The following is a 16511-nucleotide window of genomic DNA, read 5'->3' on the forward strand; positions in this document are numbered from 1 at the left end:
CTCTGCCATTTTGGAAAACTCTTTTGTCTCGCGCTGTCCCGAACAAACGAGAACCACGAGAGCCGCACGCAAGGCTCCCTACGTACGCACGCAAGAATCGGATGCGTGCGTACGCAGCGGCCGCGTCCGCATCACGTACCGTTCGTCTTGCGTTCTGCACATGCGCACTTTGCAGAACGCAGCGATCATACGTACGCAACGCCGTTGCGTACGCTACGTACGCAGTACTAAAACTGTCTATTCACACGTAGCCGCAGGACAAGAAGCTGCGTGAAGCTTGGCTCGCGAAACATAAAACCGGCAAACAGCCATCGGCTACAACTCGAGTATGCAGCAAGCACAGACGCGAGGAAGATTTCTGCTCCGGCACCGCGTCTGTAATGTTCGAAAAACGCGCACTGACATGCTCGCCCGAGTCCGCTGCCCGACTAATGTCATGACGGTTTGGTCTATGAACTTGTCGATGCTATAGACACTGGCAAGTTCACTGAATTGGATAGGGAGCGGTAAGAAGCACAAAAAAAAAAAAAACGCATGGCGTATGGTCATGTTTGTGTTATGAATTAATGCACTGGATTGCAAAAAAAGAAGCAGCGGGAAATCGCACGCTGAGAACACCGATAAACATATAGTGCGACGCAACTCGAGAAATAATATTGAAACGTCCATGAATTTAGAAAAAAAGAAGATTGAATCGTCGCGACGTCCGGCACATCAGTCACCGTAGGCGTCGAAGTCTCTACAATGAAATTATTTTTGAACAGCTCTGATAGCGCCCACGCAACATTGGTTGCTTGTATACTGTCAAATGCTCATATTCTGCAGCCTAAAGCTCATGGCAGGGTGCGAAAACGCGCACGCGGTGAAAGCGAAACAGTGCGCGGACAAGCATGCAGACGCGCAGTCGGTACATTGAGGCTTCATTCTATTACGCTCAATTTAGATATACAAACACTATAAGACCATATTTCACATAGTTTGGTCTCGGCGTTTGCCTACCTTTCACGCAAGAAGCCAGGTCGGGAGACTAAATCGCGGCGACCGCGCACAGTGGCGTTCACTGTACGTATTCGGTAAAGAGATAGCGTCTGTAAACGATTCTGTGCTTTCAGTTTGCCCAAAATTATTATTCAGACTGTAAAAAACTTCTCTCGTTTAGAAAGTACTTACAGAAATTTTTGGGAGAGCACCCGGGTGGTGTTTTCAGTGAGCGCTGAGAGCAAAACCTATGAGGCGCGCGCCGCGTGATCCCTCATACTACGCCAGCGAGGCGCTGCCGATAGATGGCGACTCCGTAACTCCTCGCCGCCAATACCTGCTGCATTCGCGACCTCTGGGAAAGAAATCGAAGGAGAGGGGGACCCGAGGGACGTGCGCGGCGTCCAAGGCGGTTGTAGTGGTGCTGAAACCCTGAAATTGTCGGTATCCTCGCCTTCCTCGACTACACCCGGGGGGGGGGGGGGGGAGGTGACAGAAGACCTATGGGCCCCGAGTGCCAGACGACCTAGCTACGCCACTGGCCGCGACCTCACACTTTCTCCTCACCCTTTTTCCATACTTTCCGCTTCATGCTTTCACTGTAGCCTCCTCTTCCGCCTTACCTCATCGCGATCTCTTCGCTATCGTCTTCTTTCATTCCCCGCTGCGCTCCGCGTTCGCTCGGTTATGCCGGCGCTCAACGCAGGAACGGGCGCCTAAGAGCTGCGCTCTAAAGATACTTAAATTTCTTCATAAAATCTGGACATATAATATTGTCGGCTCATAAGTATCTTTAAAGAACACCGACATCTTAATGGTATAGCGCATTGTATTCAACGAATTCTTTGAGTTACTGGATTTTCTTTGATTTAGCCGTTCGCTGTGTGTGCCTGTCGTCACCATTCTTCCCTCGACAAGCGTCATATGTCGTCTTCGTCCTCGTGTTCTGACATAGCTGCGTAGATGTCTCAACCTGATATGACGCTTGCATTTCGGCGTAGCTTGCGAACGGTGTAGTGCATATAAACATAAACATTGCACGAGACTGAAAGTGTGATTATCATAGTGGATAAACATGAACATTGCGTCAGGTTGCACGCTGCATATAATGAAAGTAAACACAGTTGCACGCATCGCTGTTAGTCGTAGAGGATTTTATGTATACCGTTTGACTAGCTACGCTCCACATAGATTTAATGTGTGCGTCGGACCTGCATAATTATTTTTTTCTTTCGGCTTAGGTTGGCCGCTTACTAACGAAGGGACGAATGTTTAAGCGCGGAAAGCCGCCGCTGCATCTCACATGTTAAAGCACAGCGGCGCGCGTCATGTTGAGGTAGTGCTTTAGGACAGCAAATGATACTCATATATTCTCTCATTGCCTCTAGTGACCAATTTGATAACCTGTTCACGTTCTCTTTTCACCTTTCCATTTCCCCCCCCTTTCCCTTTCTACTAGTGCAGGGTAGCAAACAGGACGCCCGGCTGATCTACCTGCCTTTCCTCTCTTTGTTTTCTTTCTCTCTCTGTCTTCGATAACCTCTTATTTTTACTCGCTCTATCACTTTATCTGCGGACATTGCATTCAGAAGAACAAAATACAAATACAAGAAAGGTTTATGGTGAGTAATTCGCTGTTACATATATTGCTAGGCTCTTAGCAACGTGCAGCTATTTGTGTTATGGGCAAGGTCGGCAAGCTAACTGTAAAAACAAGCACTGACAAGCACGTACCCCGGCAACTTGAATGTGATCGGCTGCATGGAAACCTGTTTACTAATATCAGCTTTCTAAAAGAAAGCAGTTTGCGTTGACACGAAAGTAACAATGCAGGATGTACTGTAGGCAGTGCTAGCTAAATCTGTTCATCTTCACCTTTTCACGAAAATAGGCGGTTGGGGACGCTTAAAGCCAATTCACTTAGAACTAAATTTATAACTTTCGTAAAGCCGGCTACTGTGCTTGTAAATTGCCTGATAGTATTTTAACACAATCACTGAATCATACCTGATTATCTCAGCAATCACAGCAACGATCGGCACGGCAAGGTCGCAACATCGCGGAACCAGTGTAAGTGAGGCCTGTCGCACTTTATAGCCGCCATCTCGAAGGCACCAAATGAAACACACCGCCCATGTATTGATTAGGTAGTTGTGTTCTTTACTTACTGGGCACTCCAATCAAACTTTCGCGCTGTTAAATGCTTAGTATAACGTTAGCAACGGATTGAAAACATTCGTAATAGGTTTGGAACTGATTACTTTGTTAACTTGTTTTTTAAGACTGTTGCCGCGGCTTGTCCAAAAATTACGTGAACTCAATGCCCTGAAAAGTAGAGCTCGTTCTCATCTGTCGTGTCTTCTTCGTGCGTATGTGTACTTTTTTGTGCTATATCTGGGAGTAACTTTTTATAGACCAACTAACTCAGCAGACGGTCTTCAATGCCCAAAGCCGGCGCGCACTCGGACGGATGCATGCTCGTACGCCTGCCGCTAGCGCCGGGTCACCGAGCTCACCTTTCGGAGAAGGCTGCTTGCTTTCGGGGGAAGCTCCTGTTACTTTATTTTCCTTTTTTCATTCAAATGTGAGAAACACCTTGGCCGTTTGTGCCCGCCCTCGCGAGGGTGGAGATGACAGCTGCCACGTGCCGAGGCACGTGGCGCAGCTTTGCTGAAAACGCGCGCACGGAAGCTGTCCAGCACTTTAGGCTATTTTTTTTTTAACTCCTCTCCTCGCACACGCGTTCTAGGCGGGCGCGTGGCCGCGCGTAGGCCCGGTGTACGAAAACATCTGCGACGGAGACTTTCCGCTGAAGACTGGGGGCGGAAGGGGGGTGGGGGAGGGGCACGCGCTACCTTTTGGGGCGCTCTTCCGGCACACGCCGAGGGCGCAGCTGGCCTTGCTCGAACCACGAGACGCCGGCTGTTCGCCGGCAAATGAGGGGGGGGGGGGGTGTTCTCCTGTAGTGGTTGAAGCGGAGGGGCGCGCCAGGTCAGCAACGGGGGCCACAGCGTTGCGAGGGCCCGTGTAGTTTAAGGCTTTTGCTGCATCGGAGAAAGCGTGCCTGCCGCGGAGGGGAAGCACGGCGAACAAAATACACGGCGGCAGCGTCATTTTCTAAGGAGACGCGCACGAAACGCGCATGGACGGTGTGTTGATGGAGCGGATAGACGGGGGGTCGGAACCAGACCACGCGCACGCCGCGTGCCAGCTGCGGCAGTGCAAGACGGGTGACGGCCGGCACGCGACCATCTGGCACAGGCGGGGCGTCCTCCTCGCACCCGTGCACCGTATAAAACGTGCCGCGGCTCCGCGCCGCTCCGCATTCGTTGCTCTGGTCTCGACTCGGTCGCTGCGCAATGCTGGCCTTTTGCTGAAGGTCTCGCGCAAGTCGGAGATTTGTGGATTTCATACCCGACTCGCGGAGGATTTCACGTTCAGCAACCAAGATGGGACGTGGAGGCATTGACACGTCGGTGAGTTTACTGATGCCGCGTTCGATCGCTTGCTTTCTTTTTTTTTCCCCTTTTTTTTTAAACGTTGGCTGCCCGCTTTCGGCACGACCGGTCACTGTTCGAAGATACGCATGAGTTCCGTTTCTGTTCCGTTTCCAAAGTGAAACGGTGTAGTAGCGGTATCGTGAACTGTGAACGGCAATATTTAAAAGTAACATCGTATTTATCCGGTTCAACTTACAGGCATTTCCCGCGTTCCATGATAAACGCTGAACGCAAAATCCGGATGCGAATTTTGCCACACTAAATTATTCGCACATCCGTCTATCCTAATCTATATGAATTACGGTATAGTGAGAAAAATAGTGTCGCTACTATGGTTATGTGTTTTATGCGCTATTGTTTACTCTGATGGTATTAAAAAGAAAATGTTTCGTTCGATCATATGTTCACGGTTAGGACCGAAAGAAGGGCCCTCACAACATTCATTCGCAGAAGATATCGTTGCGCCAGCCCTTGAAGAGATTGCACTCAACGCCGCACCTGGCATACATCGAGCCGTTTGACGCTGGCGCAGTCGGAAAGTGGAGAGTTGCACATACATGTATATAGCAGCTGGAGTGAAATGATAAAAGGTGAAATGACACACAAAAAAGAGGGATGTGTGTCTGGGGGGGGGGGGGGGGGAGGAGGCGATCTATATCTATGGAAGGGAAATTCTGAAAGCATGTCGTGTCAGTCAGGCTCGAATCGATTACAGGTACCAAGGAGAAAAATCGCAGACAGTAAGTGGACTCAGTCTATAAATATAGTGAGTCGGTTAATGAGCGTCCGGTAAAAGCACTAAGGCTAGCATTTATGTTACGAAGCGGCACTGAACAATAGTAGGTTTTTCGACGACCATGTTCGAGTCCCATGTCCGTATAGGTGAACCCTTAAAGCAGCAGCTTCGGCATAGCTCACTTTCAGCGCCAGAAGGAAGTGCAGTCCACTATCACTATCAGTGTTTGTTCCCGTTTAAACACACACACACAGATATATATATCAGTAATGTATAGAATCACCGGATCCGGCACAGAAATAGTTCAAACAATAGAAGCATGTTGGAAAAATAGTGATCTTGCCGACGTTTTGGCCGGGGTCCGGCCTTCATCAAGAGAGCAACTGCAAGCACGGAGAGTTCAATTTATGCATTTTTTCAGTAAAAAAAAGCAAAAGCGAGCTAGAGGAAACAATAAACGTGAATACAAACTTTACGAACTTGCGCGTGTACAAAAAAACGAAACGTAGTCTATGAACAGAAGCCACAGTAGGCGAGTCGGCGTCGCGGCAGGCAGCCGAGAACCTTCTCAATGTTTTCAACGGTTTATACGTAAACAAACACGTGCATGACTGGCTTCTGGGTAGCATCAAGTAAGGATAACATTTGTAAATCCTTGTTAGCCTGTATGGATGCGTTCCGACGATCTTTTCAACATACGCCTAAGAATTTACGTAGATCGGTTAAAGTCATTTTAAACAAAGCCAGCTTTACTAATTATACTACGTTTATCGTGGACTTGCTAAGTGACAATGAAGCATGTTTTCTCAAATATTCGAATAGAGGAGCGTGTCTAATTTTCAGACTGAATCCTTGAGAGCAAATATTAAATCTCGCTAAAACCACATCACCGACAGATAGGGCTTCCTCGTGGCAACCTTCATAAGTGCAAGCCAATCCCCGCGGCGAAACGTGGCCCGGACAGTAGCGGAAACCATAAGCATTAAAGCTATTCCGAAATTGTAACAGCAGCTCTAAAACATATGCAGCGTATACCTGACTACTCGAGAATCATGCATATTATGCTGGGTATTGTTACGCGAAAATTTGTATATGTGGCATGCAGAACCCTACATGCCTCATTTTCAACTGCAGGCTAGTGGAAGGAGTCACGAGGTCTTCAAGCTCAACCTGGACACGTCGCTTGACAATTTCGACCTGTTCCACAAGAGCGTCCTCCCCTATCAGATTAGCAAGGTATCACCCGGAATCGGCTGTGCACCTCCCAGTGAAGAGGCTGGGCAAGAGGACTGGCTGTCTCACTCAATCGAGCAGGTATGTCGCAAGACCCTGTACAAAAATGTTCAATACAGGACCATAAACATGTCTTCCGAAGCTGGCAGTGAGAAGGACGTATGCCACGTTCAGAAAGATAAACTTGCAGAAAAGCCAAAAATCGACGCCCCCCATTCGACGCCGGCCAAGCCAGCGCCACCGAACAACAAAGCGACCGATCTGAAGACGCCGGAGAATGTCAAGGTTCTTGTGCCGAAGACGCCAAAGACGAGCACACCCAAGAGTGCGTCCTCGTTCATGAAACGATGCCGGAGGGGCAGCTCGTTTCGCCTGCTGCGATCTTCAGAGAAGAAGAACGTCCGATTTGCTTCCACAGAGGACCTTGCCGCCGAGGAACGAGATTCGCCCAACGGTTCCCTTGTGCCACCGTCAGAGACCAGAGTCAAGGCGGAAGAAGCACTAAAAAGCATATATGCCACTGTCAGTCCCATTGTACCGACAGACCTCAGGGATGTTTGCCGAAGGCTTCCCTTCGCTGATGAAGATGCGATGATGTCGCCTGTAAAAAAAACGGAAACTCCCGAATGCTCTTTCCTTAATTCTGCCGTATTTCCCGAGAACAGCCCCCTGGGACACTACCTGCAGTGGATCATTGAGCAGTAAGTAGTAATGCCAACTATTTCATCGCTGGTGACACGCGGTTAGTGCCTTCATGACATCTCATTAATTCTTGCCACTATTTCAGGTCGGGATTGAGCTCCGTGCCTAGCGTCCAGCAGTGGCTCAAGGCGGTGCGCCTTTCAGTAGAGAACGAGTGCCTCAGCTCCCTGCAAAGCAAGTCCCTCACCAAGGACCCAGCCCTCGCTGCCGTGCTGGCCGTCGGCGATGCGCACGGTACGTCACCAGCGTTCAAGCAGAATTTGTAACATATGGTACTGTGTGGTGCTTACGTCATCAATCCGTAGAATGGATTGAGCGCTGCGACAGCAAAGCTTCATTTAACGGGCTAGCAGAGTCATATTAGCCGCTTTCACTTTATCACGTTGCAAACGCGACTTGTGTCGGAGAGATCCGTTATTCTCATGAAAGGTGCCTCTTGCTGGTTTGTTCTCACAGACGCCATCACGTCACTGCAAGACCGCGTTGATTCGGTTATGGCGACCGTAACTCACGTGGCCAGGAGGCTCCAGCAGGGACTATGGCTCAAGTTCTGCAGCAGCACTCCCGGTCTCAGTTCGGAGGTGAACGACCTGCTGCGAGACTACAAGACTGTCATCCACGGCTCCTCGCCTTATTCGCGCAAAGTAGAGAGCCACCTGCATCGACTGCTGCAAAACCTCCGAGAGATCGGAGCAAGGCCCAACTGCAAGCCTGTCGATCTAGAGAACATCGTATCCCTCATGACTGACATCAAGAACACTGTGCAGACGCTCTGCAACTCCCTCATCTTGAAAGATCTGGAGGTTGGTTCATTTCTTTGTTGCGACTCATTCGCCGCAGCACAGACTAAGTATAGTACACAAGTTCCAACCTAAAGAAGGCTCGTTCACTTTTCACCATTTGGACGCTTTCTTTATGTTTTGAAGAAAAAGATGTAAAAATCGGATCATCACATCTATTAAATTTTTTGGTTTTACGCGCCAAAACTGCAATCTGATTATCAGGCACGCCGTAGTGTAGGGCCGGATCAATTTTGAACAAATGGGATTCTTTAACTTGTGCCTAAAGCTATAAGTATATGAGCGTTCATGCATTTCGCCCCCTCCCACTTCAGTGCCAGGTCGAATCCCCTACGTATATTTGTATAATTATTCTGTCTTACGTAGAATACTACCAAGTCTGGAACACACGTTGCAAACGTTGGTGCCGTAGCGCCTTCAAGATGAATAAAAGTAATGTACCGGGTTACGTATATATTAAAGAAAAACACTTACCTGCGCTAGATGTCGCAATTCTGTCGAATCATCAGAATTACTTGAGGCAGACAATACCTGCAAGGGAAATTACACATTGATGTTAGTTAATTAACATAGTTTCATTAAGCTTGTAATTGATCATATTAGAGCCCATGTCACAATTTCAAAATTAAAACCAAGCTGTAACGAAGTAGCATCATACAGTCTTGTGATTAGAGCATGACAGGACAAGCCGAAGTCATTGCGATTACTTATCACTTTTTTTTTCATGCAGAAAATAGTGAAGATGAGCCGAGAGAACCGGGCCCCGAGTTGCGCCCGGCGATCTGTAGCCGCACTGAGCAGCTTGGGCGAAGCTGGTCCGGATATGTGCGACCTGATCACGCGAGTGGGCGGCATCAGCGCTCTCCTGTCGATCGCCGAGGATGCCGGTCTGCGGCCGCTAAAGTGCGCCACCGTCCGTGCGCTGACCATCATATGTGGCCACTCGGTGGCCATTCGGCAGCTGGAGCAGGCGGGCGGCATCGAATGCATCGAGAGAACCCTGAGGGACGCCGACGCCAGTCAACAGGAGAAGTGCGAGGCAGTTGGCTTGCTGGCCCAAATCACTGCCCCGTGGGTCGACTGCACCGGCGGCACATTGAGGCACATGTCGAGGCATATGGACTCGCTGGTCTCATCTCTAACCGGAATCATCGAGCAGGCCAACAGCGGAGACGTGTTTCTGCTGTCCGCGGCTGCGCTCGCCAACCTCTCCTTCTTGGATCGCGTAGCTCTGGAGTGCATCCACAGGAACAAATCTGTGCGCGCTCTCATGCTGGCAACCAGGCAAAAGGACCTGGCCTGTTCCATATTCGCCAAGGATCAGGTGAGACTTAGGTGTTTCCAACTGCGGCAGGATTATAAATTCCGACAAGGGAACCGACTAGCTTGTCCACAAGCACGTTGCGAAGCTGTTAAGGGCCAACTCAACGTATCTCTCGCATTTTTGTGTGAATTCGGTGATTTCGTGAGCGCTTCGTAATACGTAGTTCGGTGACCGCTTCGTGTTGTCTCTTTCTTCAAATCTCATGTTTTCTAGCGGTAACTTCCCAAAATCATAAACAACCAACCGGCGTACACCCACACTCTGCTATGATAATTCGGTGGTCGCGTAATATGACGTTTTCACGTCGCTCAGGCCGATCAACTATAATCCTTACTGGGGCCCTGCCACGCCACTTAGACCCGGGGTGCTATTCTAGACACTGTCGAATTCCGCCATGCTTATGCTTTGAGCCCATCAGCAGCTGACCTCCTGTGAGTCAATCGAAGGAGGTATTTGACAGTTTCTAGGAAATCACACTTGTCTGGAGTGGTCGTGCGATGTAGGAAAAGATCGCCAAGAGCCTGCATGAGTGGCATTATCGAAGCGGAGGTCTCCATTGTAACTCAACCAGAAACTTGCTTTGAGATAGTTGATGTGCCATGGCTCGAGGTATCAACGGCGGAAAATAGACGTGTACAACGAACACCTATATACGATAGGATGGGCGGCCATCCGGTCTTACGTTGCCGCTTCTGTTATGGCGCCGCTGATTTCCCGAAGCAACTCCATGTGAACTGAATGGCGGCTGATGACAAAAAAAAAAAATGGAGTCAGCGCCAACACTAGCTAACGGGAAAATTAGCTTGACCATGAAACCTCGTCCGCATTAGCACGGTATTTGTTGGGCTGACCTTTGGTGCATATTGACAGGCTCGACCAGCATAACTTTGCACGTAAGCATGCCACAGTCTCATGGCCTAGAGTTTCACAAAAACATTTTAGAGGAATATCTGAACTGCAAACGTTATAGTGGGAATCATCAGTAATACACAGATAAGTCTGTTCCATGCATGGAAAGCAACACCGGGTTTACGTTGTTGTTTCCGGGGTCAAACGTATTGCATGCTGCTCTTGCGAAATTCCTTTAGAGCACACGTGCTTTGCATTCACCGTCAAAACATATAATCACATCATTTCAAGCGCATACGTACACATCTACGTGTATGTATGTGGCTAAGGTAATATTTGGCAAGCAACACTCGCCTGGCGTTCTTATTTGTGGCAGAACTTCTAAGCACAGAAATTATAAATCAGAGCATAAATTACACAAAAAATCACCTTTGAGGAAGAATTTTAATCTTCAGACCTACTCTTTTAAATTCAAGTTGCTATGACAGCTTGAATAGTGTTCAACACTTGTCATGATATTAACAAAATTATATATGTGATCTAGTCCCGGCTGTCAGTTTCTTACTGTCTGGAGATCTATATATATATATATCTTCTGGTGTTTTTTTTTTCCTTTTTTTTCCTCTTTTTTTTTTCCTGTCGTGATAGTGGTTGCAAGTGCTCATATATGCGTGTGATACTGTTCTAATGTTTGTCGGGTTGTCTTCCTTCAGTGTACCTTCTCTTAATCTTATTAGTCGTTGCCTTCATTTTAGTTTTCTTCTGATATTTTCTTCTGATATTTACATATGTTGCATTGCTTTTGTATTTCTTTCTCATGTGTGCATGTGTATGTATATATGTACGTACATATGTAAATATTTATGTATTCTGCCCCTCCTGCTTGGGCCCTTATTTGGGCCTGCAGTATTATATATATATATATATATATATATATATATATATATATATATATATATATATATATATATATGTGTGTGTGTGTGTGTGTGTGTGTGTGTGTGTGTGTGTGTGTGTGTGTGTGTGTGTGTGTGTGTGTGTGTGTGTGTGTGTGTGTGTGTGTGTGTGTGTGTGTGTGTGTGTGTGTGTGTGTGTGTGTGTGTGTGTGTGTGTGTGTAGACTATCGCGTGCAGGATATAAAAAACAGGCGGGGGCACACGTGAGCGTTGCGCACCTATTGTATTTTGCCTTCACTCAAGCGCGCCTTGCCCATCACAGGTTGCGACGATCCTCGCTAATGCTTCGGCCGGGAAGTACTGCCACGCCGATATCATCGAGTCCGGCGCGCTGATTCAACTCGTCTGTTACCTGCAAGTTCGCCCTTCCAGCCTGCACAGCAGCGGAGAAGTGGATGCCTGCGAACGCGTCTTGCAGAAATCTGCGATCGCTCTGGCGCGCCTCTGTTCATGCTCAAGCACAGCCGGCATGGTCTTGCAAATGCAAGGTATGTTCCTCAAGCACTTTGCGCTGCTTCATTTTCGAAACGGCAACCGTTCACGAACGGAAATTTACGAAATGTAAGGAAGCCATAACATTAAAACATGGCGTGTATGCACACACACACACACACACACACACACACACACACACACACACACACACACACACACACACACACACACACACACACACACACACACACACACACACACACAAAAGGAAAGGAAATATAAAACTAGCGACAGGAGGGCTTATGTACTGTCGTTCTCTTTCCCTTGAATTATATGAATTTACCCAAGTTAAAGGCCGCCTTATAATATGGAGGAAAGAAAGACATCTGACTTTTAAAGGGCAACTCCGACGATTTTTCGATGTCAACGGATGTCAGTGACATTCTTTGGGTACGTTCTTCTGCTCACTTCGGTCATGTCCTCAAGAAAGCAGGTTTGAGAGTTACGCAGAATTTCTTACAAATTGATTTATTGCCTCGAACACCGTACGTTACCTCCTCGCTTACGGGTCACAACTGGCACCACCTGCACATTTTAGTTTGTGGTGCCATGCACCTTTTCTGAATCGAACAAACCTTGAGTATGGCGTAAGGGGTGATACACGCGGAGCATGCCGGGATCATGCAGACGACAGCGACGAGAGAGGAGTCGACGATCGCTAGCTAGTGCTTGGCGAGAGAAGTTGCTGTCGCGAGAAGTTGCATTCCCTGTGGACGTGCAAGAGATGTGGTGTTGAGTTGCTGGCTGCACGAACTTCAGTCCTCGCCACCCGCGCACACAGTTCGAGCCGATGCCGATCGCGTTCAGCCGACGTTAAGCCTATCACAGTCGCGGGGTTCGTGCGAAAACTGCTGTCGGACCTGAGCGAATGACCTGAAGCCAATGAAGCCATAGTAGGATGCACAAAGCTGCTTCTGTAGTTATGTTTTGACCATATGGATATCAAGTAAACCATTCCTCATTTCATACATTGCACACGCAAAAAGCTAGAAGCGACGACATGACGCGCTGTCAACATCCGTACGTTGCCGTTGTCGACGGCGGGCGACGACGGCGACCGTTGTTGACGACTCGCTGGCACTTTCCTAAATCAAATGTGACTATGTACATGGGTGTATTTTTACATATTCTTATGCTGACTCAATATTTAGCCTACAAAGTGCACTGTTTGCCTCGTATCCCAAATGGGCATGCAGCAAGCCGAGGCCACCTTCGATACAGTATAGCGCAAACCATCACCTCGTTCAGCTGCCAACGGTGTCAATACTGGCATCGGCGTTTCCACGCGAAAACTACGCGTTCTCTAAATAAACAATCAGACGCGCCAAGCCCTAATCTGTGTCGGAAGACGTTAATTGTGTGCATGAACGGAATACGAAGAACGGTAACTGGCAGCACAACAACGCTCCCGTACGGTCTTCCGCTCGCTGTTTTCGAAGATGTGTGGTCGCTCATATCAGCGCAGCTCAGAGTGATGCAACGTTGCTTGCATGTACTAAATCTGTGTGTTTTTATATGTTCTGACATTAATTGATGTCAGCAACGAGCGGCTAGCATTCTACCTCAAGCGAACGACGAGCGATCGCTGTACCTGCCGATGTAAACAAGTGCACCGGTCGGTGCTTTGTATCGTCTCTGGCGTTCTTGCAGGATACAAATGCAAAAAGTCGTGCTCCACATATTACAGTGAGTATGCGAAGAGCTTCCCTGAGACGGGTTAAAACACCTAAAATAGCAAGCAGCACGTATAAAGTCAGCGGTCAAGGCTACCCTTGGTGTTCCATGACTAAACCCAAGAGCGATTTTGTGCGAGACAGCGATGAGCGACGGCTTCGAGCTTCAAAACGGGTCGTAGCTTGAACAAATCGCTCGGTCCTGTCACTCGATCGCTCGGTTCTAGAAATCTAGAATTCGTCGCTCGTCGCCCGGAAGTGCTATGAGCGACTGGCCAATAGCGCGAAGCCGGAGCTGGGTGCACATCACTCAAATGCTACCGATTGTCGCACAGAAGGAGCAAACGATTGAATTTTTATACGTGCAAGGATAAGAACCTCTGCAAGACTCTCAGAAATATTTTATGCTGCTTTTTACAGTAAGATACAGAAACTTAAAATTAATAATGCACGCGTCACGCTAGTTTCGGGCCGTATATTGCTGCCCTCATACCGGCAACATCGGGGAGACGTCGCTCAAAATCGTCGCTCGCATGTGGTACGACTTGTAGGCGACGAGCGAACGCGACAGCCATCTCCATCGCGTCGCTTGTCGCGCGCAAGATCGCTTGCATGGGGTTTATACTTCATGTTGCAGCGAGATACGCTGCGCATGGGCGCTGGCTCTCGTGGTGGCGGATCGAACGCGAACTTGACTAACTACTCCCGTCATTCTAGCGTCACGTCCATGAAAAGAACTTTAAACTTATCGGACCTTTCCTTCCGCCGCAGGTTCTCCCGCCTGACTCTTTTTCATAAAACCTACCTCTACAATCATGTATTGAAAGTCCCTCTTTTTTCACTACTTTGCTACGTCTCAGCTAGAACCGATCACTTTCTCAAAGTAAGCTTGCCATCGTGTCGCATTAACTTATGTCATGATTCTTTCGTCCCAAAAATAACCACCGAATGGAACCACCTTCCCTCCTCCATTGCTGCCATTGCAGATACAGAATGATTCAAGATCGCCTCAGAAAAGCCTTGTAATGCTTTTTTTTTTTTGCTGTTATTTCACTGCACACGTTTGTGTACATATACCACTCCTTTCTTTAGTGTCTTCGGGCCCTGACAGTATAAACAATAAATAAATAAATAAGTAAACGGTGATTCGGGGCTGTTCAATTGGTCGGAATCATAGCTGTCACTGTTTCACAGATCAAGAGAGCTGGTGCAACTGACATTGTCGCCCGAAGGTCCGACGCGGTCACGAATTAGTCGAGCTTCTGCTCTTCGCCGGTTTCGTACGCCTCGCGGGCGAGACCGGCATGCCTTGCGCGCCTTCCCCGCTGGGGTACCTCTCATGACGTCACAGGAAGAGGTTCGCTCGGCTGCTTGGTCAAGTTTAGGTTACGTTTTTGTGCTTTTTTGCTTATTTAAAATTATTTTCAAATTTGCGGAACAATTTTACTATCATCATCACCATCATCGACATTTGCTGTCCCTTAAGGACCCCTTTAAGGGTATTACATAGACGCGTGACAGGGGGGTCTCGGGAACCTAAATATTCTATTACCTTGACATTGTCAAGAAATCGCCGGAGTTGCCCTTCCAATCCACTGTAGAAAAGTTGTTTAACACGTTTAACGGTGAATTACCATTGCGCGATGTTCATAGTCTAGTCGAAACTAGTGTGAACATCAAACCAAGTTGTTTTTTATGATATTCGCTACGAGTAATCTTTCCCTCGTGTAAAAAGATAGTGTGCGCAAAAATATAGCAGAAACCTTTCATGTGCGTACCCGTTTAACCAGGGACAATTTTCTTGCATTCAGGTGTGCAAAGACTTGTTCGGCTGTGCAAGGAACCAAAGGAACGCAACAGCAGCAACTCTGTCCTAGTGGCCTGCCTGGCTGCGCTCCGCAAGATCGCCGCCTCATCCGGTCACAAGGATCTGAAGGACCTCGGCGCCGCTGACCTTGTGAAGGACGATTTGTGGAACTCTTTCAAGCAGTATTCGGTTGCCCATGAAAGTTACGTCTAATGATGGCCGAAAGCTGACGACGAAGCTTGTGCGTTCCTATGTGCGCACCGAGGCTGTCATTACACGCGAACATTCATCAAATGGAGCCCAAAGCATTTACACAAAATGCGGCAACGTAGTCACGAGAAAAGAAAAAAAACACACCGGCTATATTCTAAGTCAGCGGCAGCATCTCTCTTCGGACACGGGTCAGTCAAAAGCAGAGGAAGCCGTGCAGACCGTGATAGCGCGCCTTAAATTTGTCAATTATATATCTAGACGAATCTACCGACGAAAGATCTGCATGTTCGCGCTTTCCTTTATGGATGAGTCGACTAGTTGCGAGTTGATCCAGCAGTGGTGCTAGAATCATGTCCCCGTGACGCAACAAATCTAGTCAAGGACCTAGTCTTTCGAAACGCTGAATAGTGTACATTATACCAAGCACTGCTTTCTGTGGACTCTGATTGTGATAGTAGTGTGCCCTTCAATAATGCACACACTGTAAATGACGTATATACTTGATCGCGACAGTGAGCAGATTATTGCGTTATGTGGCTTTTTTACTGTGTTTTATGTCGCTACCTTAAGTACAGCTTGTGGCCAAAGACTAATGTACGTCGCAGTTTTGATTCTACTTCTGTTTTCTGTGTCTTCAAGTGAAAACGCTACATCCCTACGAGTGTTATTCATGATTTATAGTCGTTTTATCTATAGCGGTAAATTTCTTCACAAGACAACGTTTGGTCTGTGTTCAGAAATAAACTGTCATGCACTTTAACATGGTTTGGTTTCGTTACTATTCAAGCTATACCTCCATTATTCAAGGATACCTCCATTAGATACACTAATCAACAGGATACCAAAACTCATCCTATAACTAGCGATGAGGTCATAAGGGCCTTGCAAGACATGAAATGAGGAAGAGCGGCAGGAGAAGGTGGAATAACAGTCTATTTAATCAAAGATGGAGGACACAGAATGCTTGGAAAACTGGCGGCTCTTTATACGATGTGTCTATCGACTGCAAGGGTCGCACAAAACTGGAAGAATGCAAACATTATACTAATCCACAAAAAAGGGAGACGTTAAAGAATTTGAAAATTATAGGCCCATTAGCTTACTCCCAGTATTATATAAAATATTTACCCAAATAATCTTCAATAGAATAAGGGCAACACTGGACTTCAGTCAACCAAGGGGCAGGCTGGCTTCAGGAAGAGATACTCTACAATGGATCACATCCATGTCATTAATCAGGTTATC

At 47.7% G+C, this 16511-nt stretch overlaps 1 protein-coding gene across 2 annotated transcripts; it reads left to right on the top strand.

Annotated features, from left to right (window-relative positions):
* The first annotated feature begins 4001 nt into the window (after positions 1-4001).
* Positions 4002-16026, top strand: insc (spindle orientation adaptor protein inscuteable). 2 transcript variants are annotated; one of them, XM_075675719.1, is made up of 7 exons: positions 4002-4454; positions 6320-7148; positions 7235-7383; positions 7606-7952; positions 8680-9273; positions 11341-11566; positions 15058-16026. In XM_075675719.1, the coding sequence occupies exons 2-7, from the start codon at positions 6328-6330 to the stop codon at positions 15264-15266; spliced, it is 2346 nt and encodes a 781-aa protein (XP_075531834.1). In that variant the 5' UTR covers positions 4002-4454; positions 6320-6327; the 3' UTR covers positions 15267-16026. The 2 variants fall into 2 exon arrangements, with proteins under 2 accessions (XP_075531834.1, XP_075531833.1); XM_075675718.1 differs by having other exon boundaries at positions 4003-4454; positions 6349-7148.
* The last annotated feature ends 485 nt before the right edge of the window (positions 16027-16511 follow it).

The sequence above is a fragment of the Dermacentor variabilis genome, chromosome 11 (genome assembly GCF_050947875.1).
Source record: "Dermacentor variabilis isolate Ectoservices chromosome 11, ASM5094787v1, whole genome shotgun sequence".
NCBI lineage: Eukaryota > Metazoa > Arthropoda > Arachnida > Ixodida > Ixodidae > Dermacentor > Dermacentor variabilis.